Source organism: Triturus cristatus, chromosome 2_1 (assembly GCF_964204655.1).
Source record: "Triturus cristatus chromosome 2_1, aTriCri1.1, whole genome shotgun sequence".
NCBI classification, from domain to species: Eukaryota; Metazoa; Chordata; class Amphibia; order Caudata; family Salamandridae; genus Triturus; species Triturus cristatus.
The window spans coordinates 476,915,975-476,941,055 of NC_140581.1; the positions used below are offsets into that span (position 1 = coordinate 476,915,975).

Here is a 25,081-nt window from a genome sequence, read left to right on the forward strand (position 1 = left end):
TTAGAATAGGAATGCACCGCTTCCCTTAGTAACAGTCACATTATACAGTAAGCCATGAGCAACAAGTTGTTCAAGCAGCCTTCATGTTGAATCACTGTCAGTGTTGCGGGCCAGTGCGTTAGCCCCCGGTAGTAGTGCGATGTGAGCTTGGTGCGGTGGCGCTGGTCGTGTGCCCAGAGTCAGGCTTGTCAGCTTTCTTGACAAATGTTTGTACTTACCTGTGATTGGTAATAGATTCACACTTTCACCCACATGGATGTGGAGAAGGGCCGGGAAAAGCATATTTGATGTTTTTCCTTTCGGCAAATGCCCTATATGCTTCCTGTACAGCCAGGGTAAAGACAGGTTAGACAGAGGTGGTCGAACTTTGGTGTGTCAAGAGGCCATGCTACCTGGCCAGATGGAGTGCAGTATCACGACTGCGGTAGGTCAGTAGCCTTGCAATAATATGCCTGGGAAAGGCTCCAACTGGAGGATTGGAGTCCAGGAATCTGAGATCTCTCCACCCCCAAGAGTGCAGAAAAGCTCTTGAAACCGAAGATTTCTGCCTTTAAGAACTCAGAGTTCAGGCTTACCCATATTGGTGGTCTCTGGGAGCCACATTAGATGGATGTTATTCGTGAATGCAACTCTAAGTCCTTGTTCTTGGTCATCACCCTCAATAGTTCCTGTTCAAGTCGCCATAATGTAGCCTTAGTAGTAGGGGCCTCATCCTCGAAGATCGAGATCCAGGTTTCTGCATGGCTGCTGCAGAACCCCAGATTGTCTAGTCTATCTTTCATCAGGTCCATTTAGGCATTTAAATGATCAATGTTTGTGCCAGTCTCATGGAGACTGGATTTCAGCTCCAAGAAGATCAACTTTATGTCCAGAATTGGTTGCGGGTGTTCCACCACCAGCAGATCAGGCGCAGGAGGAGGTGTCCTTGATCGCATGCCATAGGTCACTGCTGCTCGAACAGGAGCTTGCTCTGTTTTAGATCAGTTTTCCCACTGCTGCTGATGGACATGCAAGGTCAACAGGCAGGCAGGGATGTGCACATAGGGTCTGATGGTCAGGTGGAATGGGGAGGTTAAAGGTTAGGTAATAATGGAACAATAGGTTGCCTGTTCCAGATGGACAACAACTGCATTATATGATCTCACAACTAGTCAGCCTGTTCCAAATCTCAAGTGCCCTGGAGAGTCAACTTCGAGGAGAGATGTAAGGTGGGGAGAGATGTAAGGTGGGAAGACCTATTCTGGATCTCACTTCAGGAGGTCCTTCAAAAAATGTGTTCCGCCCAGCAGGATTGTGTTCTACACTTCAGCACATGTGTATCAAGGATACAAGTCACAACTGCTTTGTGTGTTTGTTGGTGGTGTGTTCCTGCCTGAATGGGTCTTTTAGTGGCTTTGGATGTTTGGTTAAAATGCATGTTGCACCTTTCACGCAGTGCCCAATTCTCTATAGTTTTAAGCTCCATATTAATCAGTCTCCTGTCTTTAAGCAGCTGTAAGCTCTTCAAAGTTAGTGCCATTTACATGCAATTAGGAATTGTGAGATGTTCACCACGATCAAAATAAGGCTAAGAGTGCTGTTCTAAACATTTGATTTGCATATAGCTGTGTCTGAACTGGGATGGCAAAGTGAGCTAAAGAACTATAATTGATTCAACCCAGATCTGTGACTGGAGGTGAGTGTTTGAAAAGTTTCAGCATTCTGTCCATTATCTCCTTGCATTTGCTTTGTTCGCCCTAAGTTGGCAGGGTATGCCCAGATGTGGGTCCCTTGCTCACTTTGCCACTGGATTCAAGCTAGCCTGGCTGAAGAGGGCTGTTAGCCCGAAACCGGTCCCAGGGTGCTTGTTTCCGGTCCAGGTAAGACCTGGCTTGGCAGTTCGGTCTGGACTGTTCCGATGAGGTACAGACTCAAGACTGATTTGCATATGGCGATGTCTGAACTGGGGTGACGGAGAGAGCTAAAGAACGATGGATTCAAACCAGATCTGTGACTGGGGGTGATTGTTTGAAACGTTTCAGCGCTCCGTCCATCATCTCCTTGTGTTTACTGTTCCAAACAGGACAGAAAGATTCACCTCGGCCAACAGGATCCACATGTCTATGAATTTCCAGCCTTGAAAAATATTCATGCCACCAAAGTGACAAATCTCTTCAACCCTCATAACGTGTTAGTGATCTTCACCCAGCTGGTCTCCTCTAGATCACCCTTGTCTACATCTTCATCAAAATTAGAATTTCACTCAGAGTGAAGTAGGCTAAACGGACTTACAGATCCTAGGGCTTATATCACGCAACTTAAATTCTTTTGATATTAAAGCAGAAGCTATCCTTTTAAAATCTATTCTTCCAATAGGATCCTCTTTGAAGACAAAATACAGATAACTGGCTGAGTGACAATGTCGGAGCAACCCAGTATTGCATATATTTGTGAAACAGGAGTATTCTCCTCTTCCAGAAAGTATATAGGACATTTTAATCATGTCCGCCGTGTTAAGAGTGGAAAAAATTAGACAAACTGAAAATACACGTGATCAGGTAACTGAACCTGAATAGTATCAAACATTTTGGAACCACTAAATCTACCTTTAAAAGTTAAATGAATGTACATTCAGCCCCATGTATAACGGGGAACTCTGGATCATTGGGATTACCCCCACACGAGTAGATCTAGTGAAAATGAAATATCAAACAGTCTTATTGTTCCTAAGTATTTAGGGGAGCAAATTTATACAAATACGTGTTACGGCCGCCATACAAAGGTGATGCTGCTACCCTTGCACCACAGGTGCAGTCATTTGTCTAGAGCTGCTGTGACTTCAGCAAACTGAACAGGGAGGTTCTCAAAAAGTTAGTGTTTTGGCATGCAATACTAGGCACCAAACGGTTTGAACCCCACAGGTTCAGAGTGCAGACCTGTCAATTGCTCCATAATCACAAACACAAGGACAGTATTATTGGGTCAGTTTTAGAAAAATGAAAAACTATAGCTTCAGGCTTAGATATAGGAACAGCTCTATCTTGCATGTCTTTTTGCAAGTTCACATGAAACTGCATTCTTAGGTAAGGCTGGTCTTGCTCACTCAGTGTCAGCATCGACCGTTAGGCAAAAACCTGCTGGAACAGAGGGCTGTTGCACTGGCTGACTAGGTGAAGTTGAGCCAATTGATGATTTGTTGGTATGCATGTATTAAAGCATGGAGTTTACAGCACAAATGCAATGAAGCACTAAACACAAAAGAATGTTCACAATAGGTCATACAGAAAAAGGTTGAGCGAAAAAATAATTGCGGATGTAGGGGTTATATTGGAGAAGGTAAGGGATGCAGGGGTGAGGCAGAGAGGATCAAGTCAGTGTGGTGAGGGGCAGAGATGTGGCTGGCAAAGGGTGGAGATGTAGTATGGACACATGGGGTTGTTACTCTTTTAATAAGTATCAAAAAAAGAATAAAGTAATTTGATCATATGGACCTTATCATAGTGCTTGTTATTTCTTTTAACCATGTTGGTCCTAAGGTGTGCATGGTCTAGAACCACCTCCTCTTCAGTGGGCATGTTAGATGTTGCGCTTTTCCTTGTGGTGATAACTGATGTAGCTGGAAAGGGAGACAAAGTCTCCCAAATATTCATAGTGGTGTAAATACTTAAGATAAAAGGAATATAAACCAGAGTCATTGTCCACAAGGGGGAGTGAACTGAAAGCAAAGGCCCTCTAGATAAAAGCAAGGGTATGGAACATGAGGAACAAATTTAGAGTTGAGTGGAACTTTGGGTGAGACAGAAAGGTTCTGCCCTGGGTCAATCTTCTGCCCCAAACGAGAACCCAAATGTTCAATGATTGCTATTCTCTGTACAGATTAAACTTTAACTTCTGGTACCAACAATCCAAGTACCAATGGCAAATTGCTTCACTCTTTCCATTTGCCCTTCTCCCCGTTGCATCTAGACTTGTATCTGGTGAAGACTTTCATATTGAAACCGCTCTCACTGAATAGTGAGATCTTCATGTACTGGTGATGCTTGGAACTGTTTCGGCTGCTAATGCCGCTGTACTGACAAAGCTAGTATGGGTGCATCCCGATCCTGGAGGGGATCACACAACCTCAGATGGAAAAAGTGGCATTGAGCCTATCCACCTTTTTGGGATAGGAACTTTGATCTACCTTAAAGTATGGCAGTCATTTCCAAAGCAGAGGCATCTCTTCAAAGGCCGCAATAACTTATGTTTGAACTGTCTGTTACCTACCCTGGTACTCCCTGACAGCCGGAAATTCAAGCGGTGTGTGGGCAGATTGGGTGGCAGGCAGTCTAAACACGCTCACTCACAGCCACCCACACACACACCCAACCACACACACACACGCTCACTCACAGCCCCCCACACACACACACACACACACACACACGCTCACTCACAGCCCCACACACACACGCTCACTCACAGCCCCACACACACACGCTCACTCACAGCCCCACACACACACACACGCTCACTCACTCACAGCCCCACACACACCCACCCCCCTCCATTCACAGCATGGAGTCACAAATACACATACTTTCCTACAAACAAATTCGCATGCACCAAACATAAAAAAATAACACTTACTGGACCTCAGCAATGATCTTGAGGGAAGCCTCAGATTCCTGGAAGGTTATAACTGCTGCCTCCTCTCAATGAGAAAAGGCGACAGTCTCTTATAAGTCAGAGTGGGATGGGGTCAGTGAGAGTTTGACCCCATTCCACTCTGTGAAGAGTGTTATGATAGACACTCTACCCTGGGCACTTCGGGGCTTAAAACTGAAGCGCCCAGGTCTTGTGATGCTCTCCCTCACCATGATGAAAGGACCATTAAGCTCTTTGCTGCACTGAGGAGCTCACCCATCTGGCAGTGAAATCCTCAGCCCTGCAAAGTTCCGCCACGCATCAGCGCATTAAGCACATGTAAAGCACCTTGCTGCCTACCCTGAACATGGAGTGTCTGTCAGGCTGACCTTTGCTCAGCATGACAGACATTCTTCAATGGTGGTGAAAGGGGCTTCTCTTGCCTTGCCAGGGTATCGCCCTTCAAATTTGTGAAGACTCCTATTGTTTCAGAATCCGATCTTATGACAACGCAAAAACTGAGGGACTGGGTGGACAGAGGCAGAATAGTAAAAATTGTATTGTTATGTGTTAGTCAATTGTTTGGGGGGAGGGGACTTACTTCTGTGATGGTAATCGAGGGGGGCGCCTATCTGCCTAGGACTCCATTTTTTTGTGATTCTATTCCCAAGGGTAAAGTCTGGAAAAAATTAAAAATGCTAAAATGTTTTTATAATAAGAGAGAGGGATGTCTCATGGTCCGCAATCTGACAGAATTCCTGACTAGATAGGGCATGCACTCTCTGGATAAACGCCTTGTGAGGCTCAGACTTACCATTTTAAAGTGAAAGTATTTTTGGGAGAAAGAGGGCCACAGAAAGACATTGACTGCTATTTGCTGTACAAAACCCACAAGAGGAGTACACTAGTAATCATAATTATTAGGAAATAATTGGAGACATAAAAGAATGGCAGGAGAGAGCCGAACTAGTATTTTTCAGAGAAGAAATGTTTTAGTCCGCTATGTTGCAAAATGGATTGAACGAGAGACTTGCTATCAGTATTCCATCACAGAGAAATCTTAACTCCTTGGAGAACTGTCCTGCATGCTCAGTTTCTTTACAAATAGGAGTAGTTCTGGCAATTCAATACGCTCGCTATTAAACATGTGAAGTTGTTTTAAAGCGCTTTAGTTAGTGGAACAATTATTTGTAACCCTTATACAATTTTTTTTGCACATGTTCATTGCAAGAGACTACTAAAGTCGTAGGACTCACCTTTCCCCCATGAATCAGTATGCCCTGGAGTATCAAACTCTGGCACAACTCGAATTCCCCGAAAGCGAGCAAATTCAACTACCAGGCGGACATCAACAGGAGTGTAAATATGTGTGTATGGCTGATACGATCCCTGCAAAGTGAATACAAAGAAAAAAATACTGACTATACAAAAGAGTAATAGGATAGACTGACATGCAAAATTCAAAATAAGCAACCAAGAGATGCTAAGCAGGGCACCGCATTTTTATAATAACCTATTCTAAAAACAAATATTAACTCATGTTATACACGAGTTTCAGAGATAGCACTTCAGTATAAAATGCACATCTTATTCACAACGCCAAAGATTTTATATACGTATTCACACGACTAAATGAAACGAAAGCTGAAGTATTTTATGCCTGAAATGCAAACTCCTTCCTCGAATCAAAAAGAGTCTAAGCAGACTTCCTTCCAAAAGCATCTTGCAAACATCCTGTGAGTCAGTGAAACGCCCCATGCGCAGAGCCCTTCTCGCAGCAGTTTATTCCTGAAAGGTTGCAACGACACGAAGAAAAAGAGAAAATGTTTTATGTGTCTGACGGAATTGTGTATTCTACTGTGGTCTGACAAAAAAGCAGCACCGGCTGATGTTTTGAGTTCAAGTATATAATTGCCTAGTAAACTCCCACATGCGTTGTCACTGTATTATCTTTCTGTATCCTATTACAAACGATTCCTGTCCATGATTCATATTTAGCAGAAAAACGTTCTCAGTCGTGTTAACGTTATGATAAAACAGTATTACGAGCCATAATCTCTCGGAATTAGCTGCACTTTACAAAACAATGCCATCTAGTTATTCTTTTCCTTACACTTTTTTATATACATTTACATAATTTCTTAGGTGTGTGTATACATACACACATAACCATTACACCCCACAACCCATACTCACCCTAACCCCCAAAATCAACATTGCCACCCAAAAACCCTTACCCACCCTAAAATTAACCTTCCCATACAAATACCCATACCCACCCTAAACCCTAGAAATAACTTTGCCAACCAAAAACCCATACCCACTCTAAATCTGAAAAATACCCTTGCCACTCAAAAACAGATACCCCACCCTAAAAACCCATACACACCCTTATATACAAACACATAATACTTACCCAATACTAGCATTTGAAACGCATATGCCTTTACCATTCACGCCTGTGTTGTAAAGGCATATGTGTGCTAAAAGTTTGCGTTGTAATGGTAATGCGTTGTATGGCATATGCCTTGTAATAACCGCGTTGCAATGGCATGCAATGTAAAGATCACATTGTAATGGTTGTTCCCTCCCCCCCCCACAGACTATATGCTGGCAATTCAGTATCAGATAGCGACCTTCAAGGGGTTCAAGAGAAAACTCAGAAATGGGGCTTAAGTACTTCCTGCTTTTCCCAGCCAAGCTTAAAATAATGACTAGCGCAACACCTTCTTCATTGTGCCACAGGCAGCCTGAAATCAGGCTGAGCAACATGCAGCTGTATCACAAGCCAACAAACCCTGCAGATGAAATGCCAGATGGCCAAACTAAAGCAAAAAAATAATGAGCAGAATGCTAGAGACACCCCTAACCCAGGCTGCGGCACCATCGCAGGAACAAACCCAGGACAATGGACATCAATGGTGGCCGGCTCATTCAGGGAGCAGTCCCAGATGATCACTTCCAGGACATCCAATCTACCTCTCCAGTGAAGAGGACCGCTCTCCAGCACCAGAGTCTGCAGAGGACAGCGCCGCTCACCAACCTTACTCCACTGACCGCTGGCGGCCTACGGTAAGGGAGATTCTCCCCTACTGAATGGAGTAAGTGCCCTATCCAAAATGGATGATCACTCTAATGCGCAAACGGCTAAGATCTGCTCATCACCTACATAAGTTCAATGTTCGAACCTGTAAGAAATAAGAATCTCATTTGGGGTGGGCGACTACCCACATCAAGGAAAAATCATAACCCTTGTTGTGATGAACCCAGTCACTAAATTCATCTGAGCTTAACTCCCTGGTGGCTACGGCAGAGCATACAGGCTGACCTCATGGCAGTGCGTCAAATATTTATGCAGTAGCGAAATATAAAGTCAAAATGAAACACAATAACAGTCCCAAACCGAATTATAAGAGTAGAGTAAAAGCATGGACCCGCAACACTACAATACACGAGCACACCACAGGGTTAACATTAGGAACCATAAAACGGCATTTTGCAGCTCGACTTCCCGGTGCTGTGTGAATTACTAGGCAGGACGCCCGTGCCGTTCTGTTCTCATCACGCTTGTAGCCGCGTTTCAGGGTGGAGTCCTTGGCAGGAAGAAGGTTTCTTTCTTGTTAGCCTTATCGACTGTGCCCGGATGAGCGACAGCGTACAACTAACAAATGCTTCTTGTTTTCTCTCAATGCTCCGTGATGAACTGTTAGACATGCGGTACCGGGGCGGGCTCATAATGCCCTTTCAGCTGGAATAAACGTCTCCTCTCAAAGAATCTCCACTCTAAAAGGGTTTATTGAATGGCGCTTTCAGTGTCACATTTCAAGGACCCTCGGGTAGGGGGTAATTTAATGGTGTGCTGGACGTTGCGGTTGATACCTCAAACCCATCTCTCCCACAGACTCCAAAAGTACCAGAGGACTATCCTAATGGCTCAAACACTGGTCCTTAAGGGACATATGGACACTGCACACTCCAAGAGTTAGAAAATAATCTTTCTATTCGCTCCCACATGACCTTTATGTGAGGCTGGACAGGATGGTCTGTTCAGAGGGAATTTACCCCCGCAATTATTTTGTCTTAACTACTTGGGCGGATCCATCTCTGATCATAATCCGCTTTCAACGGGTTTGACCTGGGGCAAAATTCATCCTCCCAATTCAGATGAGCACCTGCAATGTTCCATGCTTGAAAACCTGGAGTTACGCAACTCCCTGGCTGAAAATATACAAACCTACTCCCCTCCAACAATTACGTGAGAAGCTTTTTAATTGAGACTAGGGACAATTGTGTTCACACCACTGCAGGTGCAAAGAACGTTTGAGAGAGAATGGCTAGCTGTTGAGGGCTCCCTACTCCAAATTGGAAAAAGACATGGCCAGAGTAGCTGTCTGAAAAGCTACACTGTTTAAACGACACAAGGAAGGGGACCAAGAAAGTAGGCTCCCGACATGGCTCGACAACATAGACAACTCCCGCACAGATATCTGCTCTACAAATAGCTTCAGACAACACAGTACATCCTCAGAGTGAAGCTCTCACAGCTTTTCAGGACTACTATTGAAAGCTATACTCAGAGAAGATCGAGACGCTGATGTGAAAATAAAGGGGTTACCGGCTGAGCTGTAGCTACCCGCAGGTCCTGCCAGAGCAGAGGGAGGATATAAACACCCCATCCAAGAAATTAAGGAAGCCATACCCTAATTAGCAGCTAGTAAAATGCCAGGATCGGACTGATTTCCCCTAGATGTCCACAAAACCTACACGGAGGTGTTGGCACACAAACATCCCTGCAAAATCTGTGGGAGACTTGAAAAATTGAAATACGAAGGGCACTTCATGGCAGAGTGGGACAGGACAACTAATAGCGTACCCTCACACAATCTTACTTGCAGCCAAATTCAACATCCTACACAGAGCGTATTTAACTCCTGGGAAAATAAATATTCCCAGGTTAGGACTACCATATTACTTACCTTCAGCAATGTGCTTTCTGGTGGATTCTCCATCTAACCTCAGATTTCTGACCTTAGACACTACACTGGATCCTGAAAACTTCACAAAGCAGTGCTCGCAAGCGACACTATGTGGCACCATGCGTCTCCACTCTCAGGGGCGGCTTCATGGATAGTACATAGCAGATCTTTATGGAGAGGACTATTCGTCAACAGGTTCCAATTCCACACAGCTTACCCTTTCTTTGATACAGAAAAACCTACAAAGAGCTGATTGTCTTGACGGACTCTGGTATGATCAATGTAAAAAATTAAAAGCCCCTTTGAGGTCAAACTGAGGTAGCCATTCCTCCTCTGTCGAGGAATGAGAGAGGACTGGGTATGATAGAGTGACTGACTGCCCCAAATCCTCACCACCAATTTGTTTGGAGAAAATAAAATTGTGTAGGGTGGGGGCACCAGCTGAGCTTGTAGGTCGCTCACGTGATGAGCGGACATAAATCGCAATGAGGTAAAATCTTCAGGGTCAAGAGATGCAGAGATCAGTTCAGTTATGCACAGACTTGAAAGGCATACATAGGAAAGTCCAGCCCAAGATAAGGTTTCAATGTGGCATCACAAACAGCTTGGAAGGCAACGTGCGTCGAACATTTAATGAACTGCATCACAACAGGTTATCTGAACAAGGAAGGTTGGTCCAGCAAAAGTAGAAAGGCTGCAAGGGCTAACAAATAACCCTTCATACTGTCCCCTCCAATACCTTGCTGGGCTAAGGACAAAACTAAAAAAAATATCTGAAAGGTTCATCTGTAAGGAGACAGTGTCTCAGGCACTGCACTGGCTAACGAATTTGTCCCTGCGCCTGGAGGGGTGCCGGCTAGGGAGAATCTCATTCATCACTTCAGACAGCAAGTCGAAGGCAGGTCTATTGCCGCTGCTCAATCACCTTGCACGTAGGTGTAAACTGCACACATTTGGGTTGAGGATCCCCACTGTAGCAGAGACAGGAGGGCCTCACAAATTGGGAGACTGATCTGAATAAAAGCAATCATACCCAGGAGTTCTAGGTACCACACCCTCACAGCCCAATGCCAGGCAAGTAGGATGATTTGGGCCAGTGCATTCCTCATCTTCGTCAGAACACTGGGCAGAATAGCTAGTAATGGGAAGGTGCACCGTTGTCCCTTGCTCCATTCCTGATAGAATTAGTCTCCTAACAAGTGTTCTTGAAGAAACACCATTGCACAGGATTGCTGAATTTGTGGTCTCAAAAGTGGCAAAACAATCTGGCCACTGTTCTCACCACTGGTGGAAGAAGTCATGTACCACTCATAAGCTGTTAGACATCTGCTCAGTAAGTCTGCTCTGGAATTCAGGGATCCACCAGGCGATTGGTGACCAAAAAGGCACCCTGGTGTTCCAACTACCTCCAGAGACTAAGCCTCTTGAGCACAAGGCTGTGGTGTGGTGAGTGAGAACCTGCTCCATCCCACCTGGATACGTAGCAGAAAGGCCTTCGGGGACAGATGATACCCCACAGCTCCAGCAGACGGATGTGGAGCTGGTACCAGAGTCCTCTGATCTCCACCTCCCCTAGGTGACCATCCTCCCAATCCACTAGTCAGCTTTGGGAAGGGAGAGTGGCCTGCTGATGAACAAATTGCAGTCGATCAGCCACCACTGCAGATCTCTAGCCACGAGACCTGGATGGTGTAGGAAAGGTGGCCTGGATTCTAGGCACACTGGGATTTCAACTGCCACTGCAGGTCTCACATGTGCTACCTGGCATCGTTGACAAAGAATACATGAGGCTAAGAGGCCAAGAAAAGTCAGGAGTTCCTCCCCAACTGCGATACATGATTGAGCCTGAAACTTTTGCATCATTGTCCAAAAGTCCTTGACTCATTGTGTCCAGTATCGCCTCAAACAATGGCTGCCTCTGCAAAGGAATCAGGTGGTACTTCAGCTTGTTTAAAGTGAAACCAAACTATGTCAAAAGTTCCTTGGTTATCTGGAGGTGGACCACAACTGATGTTGGCGAGCTCGCCTTCAACAGCCAGCCATAACGGTTCAGGAACTCTAGACTTTCAAAGATGGATAGCAACCACTGCTGTCACCAACACTTGAAGGGCTCTTGTGAGGCAGAAGGGGATCATGGCATCCGGAAAATGCCATTGGTGCACCTTGAACCAGACGGAACACCTGTGGAACTAGAGGACAGTTATAAGAAAATACATGTGCTGCACCTCGAAAAATACCTTCCAATTGCACGAGTACAGAGCAGATAGGATCTGGGCTAATGTGAGCATTTTGAATTCGTCCTTCTGCAGAAAGATGTTCAGTGGTTGGAAGTTCAGGACAGATCGGAGAACTACGTTCTTTGGGACGAGAAAGAAATGGCAATTACAACCCTTGCCCTTCTCAGAGTTGGTACCATCTTTATAGCACCTTTGAAGAGTAATAGGTGGACCTACTTCAGCTGGCAAGAAAAAGTAGGGACAGCCTTTTTAAACAATTTGCAGGACCCATCAGTTGGACATAATGGACTACTATCCGGGGAGGAAGTGCTAGATCCTGGCTTATACTGAGCGGACATGTGCCACTAAAGCCAAAGTAAAGAGATATGTTGGCTGTGGTGGAGGGGGAAGCAAAGTTAGAGGACTGATGCCTATGCTAACCTGCATGATGCATCTAGTTCTGCATTCCCAACCCCAAAATGACTCACGTTTTGTTGCTGGCTGGGAAGGTTGAATATGCCCATATGCCATTCCCTTGGAGTAGCCTCTAAATTTTTTGAAGTGATGTGGAAAATGTTTGGAAGGTGCCAACAGCCCCAAGGAACGCACTGTAGCTCTACTGTCTTTGAAGCATTCTCTCCAAAGCGGCAAGAACCATCAAAGGGCATATTTATTAGTAAAGCCTTAACATCACTAGAAAAGCCAGTAGACCTCAGCCAGGTACATCTGCGGAAGACAACGCTGGTATGGACTACCCTCCCTATGCATTGCAAGGAATACGATGAGACTCAAATAACATATGTGTCCGGTCTGTCATGCATTGTTGGAGTCAAAGATACCCGAAGGTACTGCAAAACTGCTGGCAAGATTTCACTGGCCATGTCCCAAGGTGCATCTGTGTAGCAGCCCAATAGTAAGACCGCATTTACAGATCACAATACCAAGCTAGCAGAGGAAAACAGGTTTACCAAATGCATCAATCCTTTTGGATTCTCTATCCGGAGGACTGCTCGCAAACGAGTTAGGGTTTACCTTAGTGGTTGAGGCCTGTACAATAATACTCTCTGGAGCAGGGTTCTTCAGGAGTTAATCCAGATAACCAGGCTCCTTACTAGGACACAAAGCTACCTCACAACTGACAAGCAGCCAAGAACATGGTTTTTAACCAAGTAACCATCAAGGTATCCATAAGGGCATTGTTAGACCCGACTGCCATAGGGCAGTCTTCCCCCTCAACATTTTGCCAGCCTCCTCCACTTTTCTGACCTCATGTTTTCTGATACTAGGACTCAGTGCACTATACCATTGCTAAGCAGTGCTTAAGTGCTTGTGCTTTCTCACCTGAACATGTTAACATTGGTTCATCCCCAACTGACACATTTAATGTAATTATAAGTCCCTAGTAAAGTGGTAGCACCTTTACCCAGCGCCTGTAAATTAATGCTACTAGTGGGCCTGCAGTAGCAATTGTGCCACCCACTCAAGTAGCCCTTTAATCATCGTCAGCCTGCCACTGCAAAGCCTGTGTGTGCAGTTTAGACTGCCACGTCAAAATAAACCTTTTTCCAAGCATCAACCTTTCCTTTTTATACATAGTCAACCCTAAGGTAGGCTCTGGACAACCCAGAGGGCAGGCTGTGATGTATTTAAACGTCAGGACATGTAGTTTTAAGTTTAACATGACCTGGTAGTGAAAAACTCACCAAATCATTTTTCACTACTGCAAGGTCCATCTTTCCTATAGGATAACATTGGGATTACCTGATTACATTGTATATGTGTAATTTCCAAGTGGGAAGAGATCAGAGCTCCAAGTCTGGTGTCTCTGGAATCCTAATTTGAAATCCTAACTTAGGGTGAAGTCGGATTTTAAATTACAATTCTGAAAATAGCACTTTTAGAAATTTGGCATTTTCTTACTTTAGCCATTTGATACCTGCTGCCTGCCTCTGATCACGTCTAGGGTGGGTGACAGTTGGGCATTGAGCATTTCCCTGTAGCCAGCCATTACAATGGGAGTTTAGGTGTGACGTGATGAGCCATCCTGGCAAGATGGGAGGGAGGAGCTGGACCCAGCCTCACAGCCGCATAGGCTGTGACCTCTCACCACAAAGAGATGCATGCCCCCTATAGTAAGCCTGGAGCCAGGGCAGGAAGGGGGGACAACTATGGACTTCAAAGGCATATCTTTGACGTCTCCCCGCTTCAAAGGCACAACTGGGTAGAAGTACTAGACTTCTGACACCACTAAGAGTACGGCTCTGGATCTATGGAAACTATGCCAGGAAGGACTGCTGAAAGGACTGCCATTCTGCTGGATTGAAACTCTGAAGGAGCTGCTACCTTGCAGTGATGACCTGCTGCCCTCTTGTCTGGAGAGGAAGAACTGGACCTGGATCGCATTTTGAAGCCAAGATCCCAGAGGGACTCAAAGGGCTAATCTGCTGGCCTCCTGATCAGAGCCTCAGGGACATAACAGGCTCCCAACAGCTCCTGGGCCAGTCTTCAAGAAGTTCCTGACCCCCCCCCCCCTCCCCCCGACCACACCAAGAGCCACCTCTCAGGTTCCTGGGCCCTTGGTGTGGTACTCAGGCTCTTAAAGTCAAGCTTTTGAGCTGTTCACAAACAGGAATGGCCCCTTTGTGCAAGAACCATGCCGCTCACACAGAGAATCAGCACGAGCCACCGCAAGTTTGTCTCTTTGCACAGCATGCATCGATCCACCGGAATGGATCGTCACCACAAAGCCCCAGCCCATCAGTCCACGAGGCCTGGCCTGCTCTTCATGCTTTGTCGATCATTGTCAGTGACACTCTTTGCTCCTGACAAACGTCTACATCGCAAATGGGACTCTTGGCACAAAACCCGTTCTCTAGCACACTGTGGAACAGTCGGCACAAATGCTGTTCTGTACAGCTTTGCCCTGCTACTAGCGGGAAAGTGTGGAGCCAATGAGGAGGCGCATGACATCATACAACGGCGCATGGGAACAATGCTAAGTAAAATCTTTGGATTAAGTCTGGCCCCTTAGGGATATTCTAAGGCGAGTATTCAGCAGACTGGAAGAAAAACGCTGGTCAGGAGGGAGAGAACAATTAAATGGAAAGCTAAGGCACCCCTCACGTTTCCTGTTTGTTGCCTTTCATGGGGGTTGAAGCAGAGACCGAGAGGACGCTAGAGGTCAGAGACAGCAACTGTCATCCAACGATATTGATGAAATGCTTCTCAATGTGAAGGAGGAACCCAGAGATGATACAAGCCCACCATAAACATCTGGAGCACCACTGATGGTCTCTAGACATAGCTAGCTCCTGTGTTTGCATGATATTTGTGATATAAGTTTGAACTATCACCTGAGAGCACAACAACTATGCAACAGAAGCACTTATGTTTTTGAAATTCAACCTGTCGCACTCAGCAAGCCACATTTTAGATGAATGACTCAGATGACTAGACCACTAAGATCTATAACTTGCCATATCACAAATCTATATTTCGCTTCATACTAACTTACCTGCCGGGATTACTGTTTATGTATATATCTTATTTTGCCTTTTGATGGTCTTGAACTGGTACAAACTAATATTGTTCTGTAATGCACACCCTGTGACATGTGACTTAAGAATTTACAGAAGTTACCAAACATTTATCCTGTTCCAACTGGTGTAGTTCTATAGTCCTGAAGAAAAAGGTTTCAATACTTTTTGTAATGACTTTGACACTTTGTACAATACATCAAAATGCCATTAAAGATTCAACAAAGTGGGCATCTTATCTAAAACAGGGTTTACTTCTGTAAAAGACAATAAAGACTTAGAGGTTAGCCTCGAAAGTCTGGCTCAAGGGCTTTAACTTATGATTACCTCCCTCTATTATCGAAGTAAAAAGATAATTTTGCAATGCAAGTCATGGAGCATTTGCGGATGGATGCAAAATACCAGAGGCTCCAATCAAAGTGCATTCTAATCTTCTTTCTCCACCTCTTCCAATCTTTTTGGCAAACTCTAGTAGCACTGCATACCTCTGCCATTTTGCACCCAGCTTCCTCGATTGTGCTGCTGTGAGAAAGTGGGTTTCTGTTGCAGTAACCCCCCCCCCCCCCTTTTTGCCTAATAGCTGATGCACTTTTCCTTGCTGTGCCCTGGGCTCCTGCCAATCAGGTGCCTAGGGCCTGTGTTCCTTCCCTAAAATACAAACTCCCAATTGGCAAACCCTGGCCACATGTCAGCCCCTAGTAAATGGTACCCTAGGTACCCAGGGCCTTGTGACCAGGGAAGGCCTCTAAGGGCTGCAGCACTCATTGTGCCATCCTTAGAGGCCCTGTGCCCTTACACACACACATTGCCTTTGCAGGCTGAGTGTCTGGGTGCAGGACAAAACAAAGAGTCGACATGGCACACATCTGTGTGCCATGCCCAACACCTACACTGCCAAGGCATATCTCAGCCACCCCTCTGGCTGGGTGCCTTATTCCTATGGTGTGGGCACAGGAGCATGAGCCCTGTGCCCCTACAGTACCCAGGTCCATCCTGGGCACTGTAAGTACAGTGCTGCCATGTACGAGTACATGGTGCTGAGAGCTCGTCAAACACGAGCTCCACAGCACCATAATGGCAACACTGAAGACTGGGAAGTTTGGTATCAAACTTCTCAGCACATTAAACCCACACTGATGCCAGTGTGGGATTTAATGTACTAAGCACCCCAGAGGGCATCTTAGAGATGCCCCCTTACAGCTAACCTACAATCCACGTCTGCTCTGAGGCTGCCCAGGCTGCCACACAGCAGACACGTTGCTGGACCCCTGGGTGGGAGAGCCCCTGCTCTCCCGGGCCTGCAACAATGCCCGTCCTGGGGGAGGGGATAAATCTCCTCCCCCAGGATGAGCCAAGGGAAGCTTCAAAGGCATGCCGCCTCGTGGAGATTCCCCAGGCCTCTGCAACCCCCCACTCTGGAGGGAAGCTGGCCGGAAACCCCATACAAGGACAGGGAATGTGCCAGCCTGCCCACCCCACCCCTCAGGTGGGGGAGGCGAGGTGAAGCACATCTCCGGGCTATCGCCATCTTGAAGATGGGGGGCCCTACCCTATCAGGATTAGGCTACTGCCCCCCTCCCACAGGAGAGAGGCAGGATAGGGGGTGTACCCACCCCAGGACAAGGACCCATTGGTCCCTGGCCTTCTCCTACCTGTAACGCCCCTAAATCTAGTATTTAGGGGCACCCTGAACCTTCCTCCCTCGGATTCCAGATAGAAAACTACAAGAAGAGCAAGAAGAACAAGGACCTGCCCTGCAGCTGCTAAAAAGAGAAGACACCAACTGCTTTGGCCCCAGCCCTACCGGCCTGTCGACTCTCGAACCTGCACCAGCGCGGCATCTCTCGTGGCCAGCAACCTCACCAACCCCCGGAGGACCTGGCTACCCTTTGGCTCTAAGCCCCTGGGACTCCCATGAGTAGAGGCTCTACTCAAGAAACCTATTTTTAACCCCTGGCAGCAGCCCGGAACCGCGGACCCAACACACTCTGCACCAGCCAAGCCTGGCCAGTGCGGGAGTGGACAAAGACCCTAAGGACGACTCCACGGCGACTGTGACCCCGAGTCCGGCACCCAAGGACCCCCCCTCGACATCCCGGAAGAAGCCTGCAGCCTCAGAACCGAGTGCCACCCCAACCGCGATCAACCAGAGGGTAAGATTCCCGACGTCAAAAGGCACCCCTGCACCCGGCGCCCTGCGGCCCCCTGTGCCCAATCCCGGGGTACCCACCTAACCTACAACTACCCAACTTACCCCTCGAAGTGGTGGTGGCACCTGAAACATCCTTGTCCCCGAGCCTGCAGCCTTTTTCCAAACCGGAACATTCCCATTGAGCGCCCGAAGGCTCAAAAGCACCCTGCACCCAGCCGCCCGAGTGGCCCTGGCAGTGCACTCTCTACACTAACTTACTTCCCCACTTGCCCTGAGTAAGTGACCAGGAGCCCAGCTCCCACAGCTGCGTGGCTTGCCAGACAGCAGCCACCAACCAAGGCCCCCCCCCTATCCCTCATAGGATAACATTGGGCCTAACTCTCTGCACCCGGCCGTCCTGAAACCGCTGAGGGTGAACCAACTGTACCTACCTGACACTGGGGGACCCCTGAGTCTATGCCCGGAATTTCAACTCTGCCAGTCGAGTACTTACCCTTAAACCGCTAACTTCATTTTCCTCATAGGGTAACATTGACTGGCTTTTTCTTCAAAAATCTTCTAAGTGTGAACTTTTCAAAACTGCAAATATTCACCAAAAATCAGCCAAGTGACAAAAACGAATTTACTCACCTGCTCCTAGGTGAGCTCCCAGTGCTGGATCTTGGTGCCCAGCCCTGACTCTGAAAAGTGTCCACAACTATACTTACTTCTAACTCATTTTTCTCCCATAGGAAACCATTGTCTGCTTTTCTGTGAAATTTCATCTAAGTGTCTATTTTTGCAAATTTGAAATATTCTTTTAAAATCGTACCATTTCTGCAAACAAAATTACTTACCTGTTTTTGATAAGGACCCCAGTCCTGGGTCTAAGTACCCAGTCCTGGATTACTAAAGTAACGATAAAGTACTCTACCTGCAATTTGAATTTCTTGCCATAGAGATCCATTGAATGTTTTCTTTGAAATATTTTCTAAGTGCTAACTTTTGAAATAGCTAAATATTTAAAAATCATTACAGTTATTAAGTCGACTTTCATCACTTGATTCTGAATACTGACCCAGAGCTGGATCTAGGAGCCAGACCTGGAATTCCAAAAGTAATCTGAAGTACAATTTATTACAAATAACCTGAATTTACCATTGAGCTCAATGCATTGTTATGTTTAGGAAATAGGATTGTTTATTGCAACCAACTGTAACGGTTTACAAAAATGTATTGCTTAAGACAAAAGTATTTATATTCAACCTCTCATTCTGAGAAAGTATATTTTTATCCCCTTTGTGGTTCTAAAAATAAAACAAGCATATATTTTATATATATATAAACCATTGGCCTAGAGTTCAGTTATTGAGTGTGTGAAACCATTTGCTGACTGAGTGTGTACAACAAATGCTTTACACTGTCCTCTGGTACTGCCTTACTGCTCGACCAAGCTACCACTTTTGAGTGTAAAGTCATGCCTAACCTTGACCTCTATCAGCCTCTGGGGGACTGTGGACTCTGTACACCCTGTACCTATTAGGGAACAGTATATACAGAGCCACTTTCTCACAGCTGCCATGAGCTTTCCTTTAGGGAGCACAGGGGATCCCACCAATTGTAACCATCTGGTTCATGGAGCACTAAGTGTTTACAAGATGGAATTTCAGATATATTGAACCGACTCCCTGTGTAAGGATTATGGATTAAGGTTTAGGGATGAAGATCATGTGGCAAGTCTTCAAAGGGCTCGCACCTGCATCCTGTGATACACATTTCAGGTGAAGGCATCTCTGGGAGAGGTACAGGATCCAGAAGGGTTGCAGGGTGTACAACATGTGCAATCTAAGGGAGCAACTACAGAGTGTGCTGCAATATTTTAAAGGGTTAGGAGTAGTGAATTACCATGGCTTGTGAGGGGCATATGCCTTGGAACCCTTTGGCTCTCCACGTACAGGTTAACTCAAACAACAACTGTATTTTAGCCTTGCTGCCACTTCCTTGCCCCTAGGGGTCACAAAGTCCAACATGTGCAGTCTGGTTAAATAATCATATGGTGTGCCAGTTAATTTTGTACCCATACACATTTGCATGATTCCCAGAGCTTGGAACAGGTCTTGCACTGCACCTTCCTGTGTCATATCTCTTCTGTACTCCTTTGGCTCCCATGGTCACTGCTTCACCACCATTATCCAAGCATTTGAATTTTCCATTTTATTGCAGTAGCCCAAAAAAAAATAAACTACACAAATCTGTTGCTGAGGGCAAAGCTTCGGACTATCTTTCCATTAAGACATTATGGCAGGTTCTGGTTGCTGCCAACAGAGGGGATTGCTTCCAGAATAAAATGGGCCCTCCAGGAGGTCACAACAGCCAGCAGACACTAGAATGTGGTCCAAATACAAAGTTGTTAAATACAATTTTCTATACCCAAATGATGCAATTAAATGCTTTTTCAATATCTAATTTTAAAAAAGGCCATGAAATATTTTTCTATCAAGCAACTAAATTGATTACTATCATGAACACAGTTTTCTCAATTTTGTATGAATCTTCTCTGATCTGGGTTGGTCGGACTGAAGTAGTATAGGTACCAAATTTCAGTAAGATTTTATGGCACACTTTGGCGCCTCAGCTTGAGAAGGCCGGTGTACAGCCTTTGGGGAGGGAGAGCAGAGATGAGGGGGGCCAGGAATCCGGTAATATTGGATTAAACCATAAATTGCAGAAAAGGATCTATATTGTTGCTAGCACGAAGACCAATTATTTTCAAAGGTTTTATAAAATGGCCTTCCATGGTCAATTCTCAAATTAGAGCTGTATTACTTGGGAAGGACCTGGCACCTAAAAATTCAAGAATAATGTAGGACTCAATAGTTGCATGGCTCCGGAACAAGTGTAGTAACTTTATTTTACTGAGGCAATCCTTAGAGGCTTGGTCATCAATGGCATGTTCTTAGCTAAAAGACCTATTTAAGTTTTAAAGACATTCACTTATTTTCATTTTTTTTTATAGCATATAGGTTTATTGGGATCCTTAAATTTATGTAGATTCACTTCAGCATCACTTGCAAAGTATAATCCACAAAACTATTTTTTTTCTTTTATTACTAAATATGTGTTACGTGTTGCTCCATATGATCAGTCAGCAATGTGTCCAGCTTACCCAGTCTATTTATATTGCCATACTATTGGGAGAAATTACACACCTTCGAAGAAACAGCAGTAACGAGGAGGTTATCCAAGATGTTACAGAATCAACCTAAAATAAATCATGGAAACTAATAGAAGTGATGTACTGGGTCCCAAGTCCACCGGATTGGGGGGGGGGGGAAGAGCTTCCTTGCTTTATGAACTCCATACAGTAGACTTCATAACTATGCAAGACCCTTTTAAAACATTGGCATGTTTTGGGATTGGATAATTCACTCTCAGGCTTTCTGCCAAAACACCCAGCGATGATACATACAAGGGGAAGGCCCATCAGAGATTTGGCTTGCCATAGTTTACTGCCAAATGATATACGGAATGAATCTAGGATATGGCTTACTAACTTACCATCTATTTTTTTTTCAATGAGGTCATTGATCTGTATGTCCATGACAAGTCAAATCCTTTCAGTAGAACACCAAGAAAACAAATGTTATTCAGGATTTCATTATTTGCAATACCAATTCTGTTTACTTTTTGATTTGTTCATGTGGTCTTAACTATGTGGGCAGCGCCATACATCCTTTGAAAGAACACCTCAGTTATTCAACATATGGATGCCACATATTCTCTACACAAACACTTATGCCACGACTGCAAGGATGATCGACAATTCTGGTCTCATACCATTGAGGTCATCAAACCCCATCCTAGAGGGGAGGATAGCACTCTGTAATTAAGTCAACGGGAAGCAACACTGATTACTAGACTGAGGTCTGTAGACATTGGTCTTAACCAAGATAGAAAACTGCATTTCTTTTTGACTAACAATCTGACTTTATGTAATGGACGAATTTGATTCTCATCTTTTACACCTTTGATATTTTGACAATTACAATATTTATTGACCACACCATTACTTGCACCTAGAAGATCGCTAGCTCTGAGCGTGCTGCGCTTCCTTTGATATCCGAACGCCGCTTTCACGCGCTTATCGCGTTTTTAAATCTACCTGTTCTGATATTTCATTTCACCTGAGTTGTTTGCCCTGTTTTTACTAAAGCCCCTCACCTGCACAATAAATTGGAGAAACACCGCATTTGGCGGGCCCTTGTCCTGGCAGTTTTACTTTTGGCGGCCATCTTGGGTGAGTAGGACGCCTGACAGCGCCACTTTTGCTTGGTCTAGACGTCACAAGGACGCTAGACCTCTACTTAAGGGGGCCACGCTTCGCGCAGCGGACACGCGCAGCGGATCGCCGAACTTCCGCCGGAGTTACGCCAGAGTTCAGCCCGTCCGTGCCAGACCGGGCCCAGGGGCCATGACTCCTATCGCGAGCTCCTGTGGTAGATTCAATTATTCTGGTGAGGTCTTGGAATCCTTACGTCCCACCCCTCATACAAACTGCACTGTATGCTACCTCCCGATTCTTAAGTTTGAATGTGCTGGTTGTGGTTTTCGTACTGGTAGAATGTCCAACTGTAAAGCTATACGTCGTTCTCACACTCGGGGTAGACGGCGGAGATTGCACACACATTTTAATAGTTCTACACTCCAATTTTGGAGTATTAACTGTCGATCCCTCCCGAAACACAAACACCACATCCACGACTTTGTCGAAGAGCAGCCCGACGCGTTGTTTCTCAACGAAACTTGGCTTCAGGACTGTTCTGGTCCTGATGTCGCCATTGCTGTCCCTATCAATTATGTAACGGTGAGACTGAATAGAAATTCCGGAAAGGGGGGAGGGATTGCCATCATTTTTAAGGCTAACTATACATGTAAGCTTGAAGCCCTTCCCATGTCTGGAAGTGAGACCGCATTTTTTAAATTAGTCATCAATCCCCAATTTACCTTATCGGGCCTTTTGATCTACCGCCCTCCGGGTAATGCTTTTTCTTGGATTTCCTCATTAGCTGACATCATAGCTCCCCTACTTCTTAGGGCTGCCAATTTTACCATCCTTGGTGACATTAACTTGCATCTTGACGACTCACAGTGTGCTGATAGTAAACGCTTTTTGTCTGATCTGGAGGCTCTCAATCTTTCTCTGCTTAATACTGGCCCCACTCACTCTGCTGGACACCAACTGGACCCCATTCTTTCCAATCTCTCCTTTGACTGCTCTCCGAGTGCTCGCCCTTTGGAGTGGTCTGATCATTTTGCGGTCCATTTTTCCTTATTTCATATCAAGAACCAGGAAAATAGTGTCCTTGACAAGGGTGCACCAACTTATCGTTGGGGTAAACTAGATATTAATAAGTTAAACCAACACCTCTCGAATACCCGTCCTGAGGAATGCGAGGCTTCTGCTGCGGAGATGAACACTGCTGTTTCCCATTGGCTTACAAACGCTGTTACTACCCTTCTCCCGCTCACCTCAAAACATTCCAGGTCACATCGCCTCCCGGCACCCTGGTTCTCCAACGATTTGAAGTCCTTGCGTACCAAATGCAAGGCTTTAGAACGTAAATGGAGGCACTCTTACTCAATCTCACAGAAGACTGTTTATAAAGAGGCTTTAAAAGAATACCACCTAAAATGTAAAATCGCGAGAGCTGCTTACACTGTGGACACAGTAACACAAGCTCAGAACTGTCCTCGTACTCTTTTTTCTGTCGTTAAAAAATTGACAGGAGCGGATACCATTCCGACACCTCTAGTTTTAGACGAGGCCCAGTGTAACTCTATTGCGAAATTTTTTATCGCTAAGGTGGAACGCATATACGACTCTATGAGCTCTCCCTTGAATGCAGAAGAACTTTGTTCGGGACAGGCTGTAGGGACCGAACTGCCTCTTCCTGTGGTGAAGATGACACATTGGCAATTGTTTGATGACATCTCGTTCTCCACCTGTTTAAGTAGTACAAGATCCGGTTCACCTCGTGATCCTGTACCCGTCAAAATTCTTAAACTGCTGGATCTTGAACCTCGGCGGGTTCTTATGAGACTTCTAAACGCCTCATTACTTGAATCCCAGGTGCTACAGGATTGGAAGCACGCGATGGTTGTTCCCCTCCTAAAAAAAGCTGGAGCCGATGTGTCTAATATTGCCAATTTCAGACCGATATCCTTGCTGCCTGTACTTTCCAAAGTGCTGGAAAGGCATGTCAACACTCAATTATACCATCTAGTGGAATCTTCGGGATTCTTACATCCATCCCAGTCTGGCTTCCGTGCTCACTATTCCACTGAGACCGCCCTTCTCGGGGTGACGGAACGTTTAAGACACGGTATCGACCGCGGGGAAACATCTGCACTCATCCTTTTGGATTTGAGCGCGGCATTCGATACCGTGTCCCATTCCATTCTTCTGAACTCTCTTCGTTCCCTGGGATTGGACGGTCCGGCTTTGGCTTGGATTGCCTCCTTTTTAAGTGAGCGCACCTTCCAAGTCTTTTCCACGAAAGCCACTTCCTCCACCTGTCCATCGGCATATGGCGTTCCTCAGGGGTCCATACTCGGCCCTTTGTTGTTCAACATCTACGTGAGACCCCTGGCCTCTATTGCAGAGGAAGCTGGGCTGACTATTTTTTCATATGCCGATGACACCCAAATTGTTTTGCAAATGTGTTGTAAGAAAGAACATCTTCTCACTGACAAGGGCGCACTTAATATACGATGACACACGCTGGTTTCTTCATCAGTTTTCTTTTTTATTCAAGATTTTTTTTGTATACTCCAAATGATAAGTATCAAAGCTTTATCAATTCATATTGACAATCATATTCATCATTCATTTCCAATGAGGTGAAAATAAATTTTCATGACATCCTTAGATGTCTAAATTGTTTTCTCCCTTTCCAGCAGCGAGAGCAATGATATATCGGTTCTGAAAATTGGGTTGTCACGTATAGCTGAGTGGATGCAAAGGCATCTCCTCAAGCTAAACGGTAACAAAACTGAAATCCTTATCTTTGGGAAGCATAAAGATCTATGGGGCCCGCAACACTGGCCTTGCGAGATGGGACCCCTTCCTCAGCCATCTTCTGTGGTGCGCAATCTCGGTTTTCTTATTGACGACAAACTCTTCATGAGACAGCAGGTCACAAAGGTGGTCGCCATTTGCTTTACTATTCTGAGATGGCTCCAGAAAATTCTTTGGATGCTGCCTCTTGCCACCAGGAGAACCGTTGTCCAGGCGTTAGTTACTTCTCGCCTGGACTACGGAAATGTCCTCTATCTTGGCGCCGATGCGGCCACTGTAAATAAACTTCAGGTTGTTCAGAATTCAGCAGCCCGTCTTCTCTGTAATATTCCTAGGAGACTATCGGCCACTCAGGCTTTGCGCAATTTACATTGGCTCAGGATCCCCAGTCGCATCAAATTCAAAGCTATACGCTATCTTTTTAAAATCAAGCAGGGCTCGGCCCCTAAATACTTGCAAAATCTGGTCCAACCTTACAAGCCAAATCGCACACTTAGATCTTCTGCTAATTGAGATTTTGTTATTCCTCGATTTAAGCT

General features: G+C 45.5%; 1 protein-coding gene across 3 annotated transcripts in view; it reads right to left on the reverse strand.

Annotated features, from left to right (window-relative positions):
- Positions 1 to 25,081, reverse strand: part of HEXB (hexosaminidase subunit beta) — a 285,155-nt gene that overhangs the window by 153,731 nt on the left and 106,343 nt on the right. For all 3 annotated transcript variants that reach the window (XM_085632321.1, XM_085632320.1, XM_085632322.1), the window contains exon 7: positions 5,862 to 5,994. In XM_085632321.1, the coding sequence (XP_085488447.1) occupies positions 5,862 to 5,994 (133 nt within the window). The remainder of the gene's footprint in view (positions 1 to 5,861; positions 5,995 to 25,081) is intronic.